The following is an 8,930-nucleotide window of genomic DNA, read 5'->3' as shown; positions in this document are numbered from 1 at the left end:
GTCGTCTCGCCATGGAAACGCGAGCGACCTCGGAGCGTCGCTCTGGCAAGTCGCTCTGAGGGGGGTGTCTCACGATAGAAACGCGAGCGACCTCTCCATGTCGCTCTGGCTGGATCGCTACGGGATGTGTGTCACAGCGACTTCACGGCGTCGCTCCGGTGAGGTCGCTCTGGTGCGCTGCTCGTCCGTTGATCGCTTTAAACACTTCTTTTGAGCTCCAAATGCACCCAAATGCACCCAAATGCCTCCAAGAACTCCATGTGGTACTCCAATACCTGATAAAGACTCATGTATGCAAAATGCAACCTAAACATGGCTAAATCCTAGTCTATATGATCAAAATGCACATGGGTGAATGGATAAAACAATGTAGATATGCAAGATATCATAAACCGTCTCGAGTTCGTACACTCCAAGTCGTATCTTCACCGCGATTTAAAGCCTAGGCGTGCTGATCAAGTCTACATCATAGACTTTGGGTTAGCTAAGAAGTATAGAGACGGATCGACGCATAGACATATACCGTATAAGGAGAATAGAAGTTTTATTGGGACTCCGAGTTATGTGAGCGTGAACACTCACTTAGGGATCGAGCAAAGTCGGAGAGATGATATGGAGTCGCTTGGTTATGTCTTTATGTACTTCCTTAGAGGAAGTCTCCCGTGGCAGGGACTCAAACGCGAAAAGATTTTGGTAAAGAAGGGTTCTACTTCCGTCGAAGAGTTGTGCAGTGGTTATCCGACAGTTTGCATCTTACTGTGGTCATTGCCGCTCGCTTAGGTTTGATGATAACAGATAAGCCGGATTATGCGTACTTGAAGAGACTATTCCGCGAGCTTTTTATTCGTCAGGGTTTTGAGTTTGATTATGTGTTTGACTGGACGGGATCATCATCATCGAGACGACTTGTGTGGGGGGGCTCAAGTAGTCGTGAACTACCATTCAGTGGTGTGATCAGTAGTATTGATGTTCTGCGGATCAATGAAGGCGGAACCTAAAGGAAAAGTCTTCTCAGAGTGATTCATACACGAAGCTTTTAAGACAAAACGGGTACGTAATTCATTTATGTTGCTTGTCTCAATCTTTTTGAGGGTTTTCAAGGTTGGAGGCTAACGTTGTCTATGGTTCTATAGATTAAACGAAAAGGAATATGTTACAGCTGAAAAAAGAGAAAAAGATCATAACATTATGTTATAAACATCTACGCAATGATGTGGTCATGGAGTGTCATGGAGTATTAACACTATTATCCCATGACTCTCTTGGAATGCTGTGGTGGTTATTCACATCAGCGTCGACTTCTTCTCCGGCTATCTTCGCGGCCATTAGGGTTCTCAAGGCATCTCCAATCCAACACTATTTTTTCTTTTAAAATAGAGTAAAAAAAATAGATTAAAAAATACTTTAAATTTACTTCATTTTTAACTCCATAATGAAATTTATTCTATAAATAGAGTAATATATTATTTTTTGTTCATTACTCCATTATGAAGTAGGAAATAGAGTAAGGTTAGAGCATTTTTACTTTATATTCTATTTTATTCTATTTTGAAGGGAAAAATGGTGTTTTAGATTGGAACTAGCTCCTCTGGTGGTCTAATAGTCTTAGCCACAACCAGTACCATAAGCAGTATAAGAGCGATAAAGACTTGGTCTTCTTCTTTTTTTTTTGTCGTCTGTAGATTATATTAAACACCAAAACAACATTTCTTACAAACCAGAACCGGCAAGGAATACATTCCTTCCGGAGCCATAAGCCTGCGAGGTAACATGTACCACCCGGAGCCAAAAGATGGATACAACACAAACCTATAAAAAACTAACAAAGACACGAAGAAAAAAGATGTCGAAAGGCAGGAGAGTAAAACCGAACTTCAGGAGAGGAGTGCTCCACCTTGCGCTTAAAGACGAGCTTACCGAAATAGAACTCATCAATAATTAACACAAAATGAGAGGAGCAGCTAGATAGACTAGACGCACACGAACGTCACCAAATAGACTTGGTCTTCTTCATTCTTCATTGCTTTAATTTATTTACTTTCTAAAAAATCTCTTGTTTGAGTCCCTAGTCATATCCAATACTTTATGAGTCGGGCACTGTAAATAGAAGGACTTATTGATCTGTGACATACTGACATTATAGTTGATTACCACATGAAATAGTTATCCAAAAATGGCATTGCCTAGTGCGCATTATACTTTCGTTTTCTTATTTATCAATGTCAAATCATTCAGGTGGTGATGTCCACATTAGTTAATTAAAATCATCTTATCCATTAATCACGATGCACCACGTTCACCAGACATGATTGATGAAATTAAGATATAATGGTTTTTTTCTAATGGAGCTTATCAAGATATTTTTGAAGATATTTGGCAATATCTTTTTTGACAAATATTTGGCAATGTCGTTTTGTAATTTTCGCAGTATTAATTAATTAGTGCTAACAGGCACAACTAATACTATTGATGTCATAAGAGAGTGAGATGTATAGAAAATGGTAGTAACGTCTCTCTCGCTTGCATGATTTTATTTGTGTTTATGTCACTCTCATGTACGATAACTTCTTCACAAATCACGAGAGCAAATCATACGAAATGTATTTTTATATAAGGTAATCATGTTTCGTTTACTAATCACATTTGTATGTAAGCATTTACTTACACATGATAATATTTTTAATTTTGTTGCGACTTGTGAGCTATTTCTAGTCGTAATTTACTTATGTTTTGATTAGATGATCTCTCTCTCTTTCTACCCTAACCTCTAGATGATTCTTGCAACGACTCCATAACGGTTTGTGAAAAGTCTTTCTCAAAAGTTTTATATTTTTAAAAAATTGTTTTTTTTGTTAAGAAGATGAATGATCGATGATTAATTGATTATGCTGATGATCAAAAGAGTATATGCCTTGCTTGGGGTGAGTAGTGAAGCTATAGCTAGTTGGCAAGTAATGGCTACTTCTTTTGGTGGCCAAGCAATTCTCTAAACAATTCCTTTCTCTTTCTGTCTCTCACACACACAATCCCCGACGTCAAGACTTAAATGTGATTATAAAATTGTGATACTACCTCTACAATACACTCAAAAATATTCTTATTAGTAATCTATTATATATTAGTAACACGTTATCAATGAATAATAGAGCTGTGGACAACTAATTGTGTGGAGTTGGATGAGTAAAAGTTGGATATCAATCCATCTCTAATGAACTCATCATTTTTAGATTAATTTTGAAATTTTTAGACTTTGTCATAATTTTTTTTTCTAGTATTCAGTCACCAATTAACCGCTAACAATATCGGTATAAATCACTCCTCCCCGTTAAAGTTAAACTTATAACTTCGAAGTTAGAATAGTTTTTTATGCAAAAAAACTAATAATTTCAAAGACTAATAACACTTTGGTTAAAAAATTAGTGAATGATGAATTTTCCCCCCATATTTATAGATATCTGCCACCAAGTTATTGATATACTACAAGATCTCATAGGACAATATAACTAATTGAAATTAAAAACTAAGATAAAGAGGTTACTTCATCACATGTTAATAATGGTTTGATCAATTAATTGAGTGACAACAAAACAATATTACCTTAGAAAGAGGCGCAAACATAGGAAGAGTGATATTATAGGTTTGATTGGTTGAAGTTATGGCTTAATGTGTTTTGCTCTAAGATTTAGAACTTTGGTTTTGGCTTAAAGAAAAATTTGCTGTAGAAGTTTTCCTAAAAACTAAATGAAAAAACTCTTGAAAAAACTTATTTCTAGAACCTACTTCTTTTTATATCATTGTGGCTATAGATTCAAGTTTAAGAATTAAAACATTGTTTCAAAAAAGGCTGTAAAATGAAAGTGGGTATCAGTTTCTACAACTTCCCCCAATCAACGCCTATGTAACTCGTTTTAACATATATCATTATAATTTAATAACTATGATCATGATTCTTAATTGTGTGTATAATTGTGGGTTGACTCAACTGCTAGGCCTCAAAATTCGATAACCTTTTACTTTCTAATTAATTAACTTAATTAATTAATGAGTTAGTTAAGTTCAGTGTACAATATATTCACAATGATTAGTAGAATTACGATACATGTATTATATGTGGAATTGTGTTTCAAAGTTAAAGGTTTATATGCATTTTAGTGGGATATATATCACATTTGGATTCAAAGCTTAGATATAATTACCTACAGATCACATAGAGTTTGCAGAAGCTGACGACATTGTGGTACATGTGATCAACGTTGTGTGACCGTGAGATGAATCTATTTCTCTGATGAATTGTTTGGATATGCACATTTGGGGATTTGGTTAGATTCTGTTCAAGCGAAGACACACGATCTCTGATGTTCTTTTAAATCATGCTTATGTCATTACTTCAAGTATAATTTATTCAAAAAAAGCTTAGATGTAATTTATTTTGGTATGTTGATGGAATTGAGTTGATGTACTGTTGCTATATGTTGTGTGTTGAATGTTGTATTTGTGGATAAACCACTAAAGATGGAGTATAAATTATAAAACATAAATGTTTCAAAAAATTGTACAAGCATACTTAGAATGCATAACAAATGAAGCAACAAAATGTCTTGATATATATAGAAAACTAATACAATTTATTTTTTCTTCCCTAATTTTTTTTTGAACACTTTTAACACTTTTTGAAATTTGTCCACTCAAATTATTATAGAATGACACTAAACAAGAAAAAAAGTCTAATAAACTATACATGCAAATGTATAAGTAAACCATGCTTGTGTCACTACTTCAAGTAGATTTAATTTATTCATCAAAAAAATTATGCATCCAAATGTTTGTTATTAGCTAGTAGTACCCAATATATTATAATTATAAGGATGAAATGGAGAAGTTTTTATGAGTGATTAAATTTTACAAATACCAACTGAATTCAAAATTGTTCCATAAGACAAGCATAACAAACTTAACCAAATAAAGAGAAAATTAATTTAAATAATAGAAAAACAAGAGGAGAGAAACAAGTGGTTGTTCCAGGCTTGCAAACCAAAACTTCCAGAAAGGAATCCTTCACCAAAAGTTATTTGGGGTTTGCTTCTTTTCTCATCCTTTCTCTTACCCTTCATTACATATATACTTTCTCTACAATAGTAATCTGTATATAAACAAATATAATCACAAACTTACATATAAACAAAGCCCACCAAACACTCTTTGATACTTCTCTCCTTAAATACATCTCTCTTGTGTTCTTGAAACAGCCAGATAAAAAAACGGACGATCATGACAAGTGTTCATGAGGAGACTCGTCTAGTACTCCTCGTCAAAGGCAAACGCACCAAACGTCAGCGATCTGCGTCTCCTCATATGAACGCAGAAGCAGTGTCTGGCATTTGCAGCGAGGAACCATCACTGGAGGCAAGAGAAGAAGGAGCTGGTGAAGTCGAGTTCCAGGGAGCTACGGAGGAAGACCAAGACATGGCGAACTGTCTGATGTTATTGTCACAAGGACATAAAGAAAATGGCAGTGGAGATCATTCGTCGAAGCATAAACTTGATTTCTTGAGCTACAAGAAACCGGCTGCTTCTCTAGGTTTAGGGCTAGAGGGTGTTTACCAGTGCCAAACGTGTGACAAAAGCTTCCACTCGTTTCAAGCGCTAGGAGGGCACAGAGCTAGCCATAAGAAGCCCAAACTCGGAGCAATCGTTCTCAAATGCCACGAGAAGAAATCTTCATCAGCGTCTGCGGTTGAAACGGCGAAAGGAAGCTTTCTTTCTCTGCAAGTAACTAGCAGTGATGGTAGCAAGAAACCGGAAAAAACACATGAATGTTCGATCTGCAAGGCCGAGTTTTCATCAGGACAAGCCTTAGGAGGTCATATGAGGAGACATAGAGGTTTAATAGTAAACGCAAACGCTACTTCAAGTCATCATCAAGAATCTATACGGCCAAAGAACTTTTTGGAGTTGGATCTGAATCTTCCAGCGCCAGAAGATGAATCCAAGTTCGTGTTTGCGTCCAAAGATCAGATTATTCTCTTCACGACCGCGTCCAATTCTTTAATTGATTGTCATCATTGATCAAGTAGTTCTTGTAATAACTCTTTAACCTTGATATGTTATCTAAATATTGATTCATGTAATTTGACATTGATTGAATTTAACTTCAAATTATTTTATTCTTTACTCATTGCTTGATAATTAGCACATTTCTAACGATCATCGAAATATAAAAGTATATAATATATTAATATATGTAATACTTGACTTTGGGAGAATGATTAAAGATGCTGATGAGGTTTATTACTTGAAGAGTGGAAGAAGCATGTGACGATGACTTTCATATAAAGTCACTTCACTTGCGTATAGTGACGCATGACCTTCTTTTTTCAGGCTGTCCCAACAGCAAACGGTTAACCTTTGAACTTATGAAAAATCAAACTGTTGTAATAATGTGTATATAATAAACTTGCATAACAGTTCATTTGAAGAAGTGTTTCAAAAAAAAAAAAAGGTTCATTTGAAGAAACATTTGATAGGGGGTTTATTCACACTATTATATGATTTTATTACAAATCTCATTCCAGAACGCAAAAGAAAAAAAAAAACATAAATCTCACACATTTACAGAGAGAAACTAGTCATTATGTTACAACTTACACACAAAAGAGGCAAGAATCAGATTAAGATTGCAATACACAAGAGAACCATTTGAGTTTTTTTGTATGAACATATATATTCGCTCTCATTAGCTGCAGCATCCAGCTTGAGGAGTAGTCTGGTGTTCTGTTTTCTGCTTCAAGATGTTTCTCTTCACAGCACTTGATCCTTCTTCCAAAAGACTAGGTACCTCCATTATCTGTCTCATTCACAAAACATTCATGTGTTGTTATATATAAACCCCTTCTCCTTTTGAATCTTTATTTTTAAACCTGTTTATGATCTTTTACCTTCAAAGCCAGCTCTTCGAAACACTGCTCTACGTTTTGTCGAGTTCTAGCACTACACTCGAGAAACATGCACTTGAGTTCTTTCGCTAGAGCGATCCCTTCTTCTCTGCTAACTCCTCTCTCAGATTCCTGCAACCAATCATATACGTTTCATCCAGACAACCACACCGAGAACTAAAGCTGTGTAGTTTTTGGTTGTTAACTCACTCTATCAACTTTGTTGCCAACGAGCATCCTAACGCAATCTTGGTTAGTGGAATAAAGCTCAATCTCCTTGCCCCACACATCTACTAAGTTTGTAAATGTCTCTCTTCTCGTCACATCATACACTGTCATTCAACCAAGAAACATTAACTGAACAGTTTAAAAACATGGAGATAGATCTCTTTAGACTCATCTAATTATGATGATGGGACGTTACCGAGGATGATTCCTTGGGCGCCTCTGTAGTAAGAGCTCGTCAGTGTTCTAAACCGTTCCTGTCCAGCTACAAGAACAAAAACCAAGAATTTTATATAAGAACCATTAGTTTCCATAAATAAACTTTTAAGTCAACAATCACCCCACCTGTGTCCCAGATTGTGAGTTTCAGTCTTTTGCCTCCTACTGTCAACTGTTTGATCTTGAAATCAACACCTAATTAAGGTAATAATTAGGTTAATATCAACAAATTATAAACAAGTAGGGTTCAGACACAACACAATTAACATACACCAAACCAAACTAAGAGACCAACCAAGAACTCATTCTTCAGACAGATTATTAGGATCATCAAACAGAGAAGAATCAACACAAAGCAGACAAATGATTATTTAAAAATTCAAGCTCCTTCAGACAATGGAAACTACTGTTTGATCAAACAACACATAAAGGTAACACATTTTCTCGGTTGAGAATCAAAGAGAGACAAGACAAAAAAAAACTAGTTACCAATTGTAGGAGCGAGATCTTCAACGGAGGTGGAAATGAAGCTGACAAGCAAACTGCTTTTACCAACGCCAGAATCTCCAATCAACAATATCTTAAACGACAGATCGTATCCACTTTGCCCTGAAGACGACCCCATTCTTCTCTAAAAGAACAAACTTTCAATCACAAAACCCACTTAGATACTTGCTCGATCGGTAAGAAACCTTACGAGGGGAAAGAAAGAACAAGGTAGGAGAAGAAACCCACGAGAAGATCAAATCAAATCCAACTTATTCAACAACTTAATAAAAAGGCGATTTTTTAATTAAAAAAAAAATGCGAATCTCATGTAGCTGTCTGTTATGCTAATGATGATGATGATGCTTAGCTAACATTCTTCTTTCCTCAATTTTATAAGTCGAAAAGGGGTGGAATTTTTATTTCCCCGTTTATGATGCTAACCAAATTTGAATTTTTTTTAAAAAAATGTGGATGTAAGATTTTATTCGAAGAAGACAAGGAACACGCCTGACAGTAACCTTTGGTCTTTGCTTTCTCTCCCGTCACTTTACTTCACCCAAACGTCTCTGTTTTGGTGGTTTCAAGTTTTTTCTGCCAGCTTCTTTTGTAGACGCGTTGCGTTTCAGACTTGCGGTTGCGTTTGCCCTTGCAATATTAGGTGGCAAAACAGTTAGGTTTGGCGGGTTGTTAACGCGGTTGTAAAACGCAATTCAGCATTATTAGGGAAGACTAGAAAGTATATTATGTAACGTATAACTACAATGATTAAAAGTTTAGTCGCCGATGGAACCAATTATTTCGTGTAAGCACCTTTAAGTAGAGAACTAGATCATGATCCGCGCGACCGCGAGAATTTTATTTTTGTTTTAACACATTTTAAGTTTGTCCATTTCCATTTTTATGTTTAAAAAACAATATAAAAATTGTATTTTGTATTAGTAATTTTTCATCGGTGTATTAAAGATATAATATTGACTAATACGATTTGGATTGAAATAACAGTGTACTATAGATTTGCTGTACACTAATCTAATAGTAACCAATATGATTTGGATTAACATATCA

At 35.4% G+C, this 8,930-nt stretch overlaps 2 protein-coding genes and 1 pseudogene across 2 annotated transcripts; 2 read left to right on the top strand and 1 right to left on the bottom strand.

Annotated features, from left to right (window-relative positions):
* Nucleotides 1-1,199, top strand: part of LOC106316833 — a 2,789-nt pseudogene extending 1,590 nt beyond the window's left edge.
* A 3,964-nt stretch (nucleotides 1,200-5,163) lies between these two features.
* On the top strand, nucleotides 5,164-6,066 carry LOC106316753 (zinc finger protein ZAT5-like). The gene has a single exon (XM_013754626.1). The coding sequence runs from the start codon at nucleotides 5,269-5,271 to the stop codon at nucleotides 6,064-6,066; it is 798 nt and encodes a 265-aa protein (XP_013610080.1). The 5' UTR covers nucleotides 5,164-5,268.
* A 432-nt stretch (nucleotides 6,067-6,498) lies between these two features.
* LOC106315998 (ras-related protein RABC2a) lies at nucleotides 6,499-8,247 on the bottom strand. Its single transcript, XM_013753855.1, has 6 exons — nucleotides 7,866-8,247; nucleotides 7,503-7,571; nucleotides 7,357-7,422; nucleotides 7,143-7,264; nucleotides 6,936-7,064; nucleotides 6,499-6,844 (listed from the first exon to the last, which is right to left on the bottom strand). The coding sequence occupies exons 1-6, from the start codon at nucleotides 7,999-8,001 to the stop codon at nucleotides 6,734-6,736; spliced, it is 633 nt and encodes a 210-aa protein (XP_013609309.1). The 5' UTR covers nucleotides 8,002-8,247; the 3' UTR covers nucleotides 6,499-6,733.
* Between the last annotated feature and the right edge of the window lie 683 nt (nucleotides 8,248-8,930).

Source organism: Brassica oleracea, chromosome C9 (assembly GCF_000695525.1).
Source record: "Brassica oleracea var. oleracea cultivar TO1000 chromosome C9, BOL, whole genome shotgun sequence".
Classification (NCBI taxonomy): Eukaryota; Viridiplantae; Streptophyta; class Magnoliopsida; order Brassicales; family Brassicaceae; genus Brassica; species Brassica oleracea.
The sequence above is the reverse complement of the archived record's forward strand: the minus strand, read 5'-3'. Positions and strand labels throughout refer to the sequence as shown.

Bases quoted from the DNA above. Each gene is read 5' to 3' on its own strand.
- LOC106316753 (XM_013754626.1), top strand. From the start codon at position 5,269: ATGACAAGTGTTCATGAGGAGACTCGTCTAGTACTCCTCGTCAAAGGC.
- LOC106315998 (XM_013753855.1), bottom strand. From the start codon at position 8,001: ATGGGGTCGTCTTCAGGGCAAAGTGGATACGATCTGTCGTTTAAGATA. The intron at 7,265-7,356 runs GTAACGTCCCAT...GTTGAATGACAG, and splicing joins CGCCCAAGGAATCATCCTCG to TGTATGATGTGACGAGAAGA. The intron at 6,845-6,935 runs GTAAAAGATCAT...TGAATGAGACAG, and splicing joins TCGAAGAGCTGGCTTTGAAG to ATAATGGAGGTACCTAGTCT.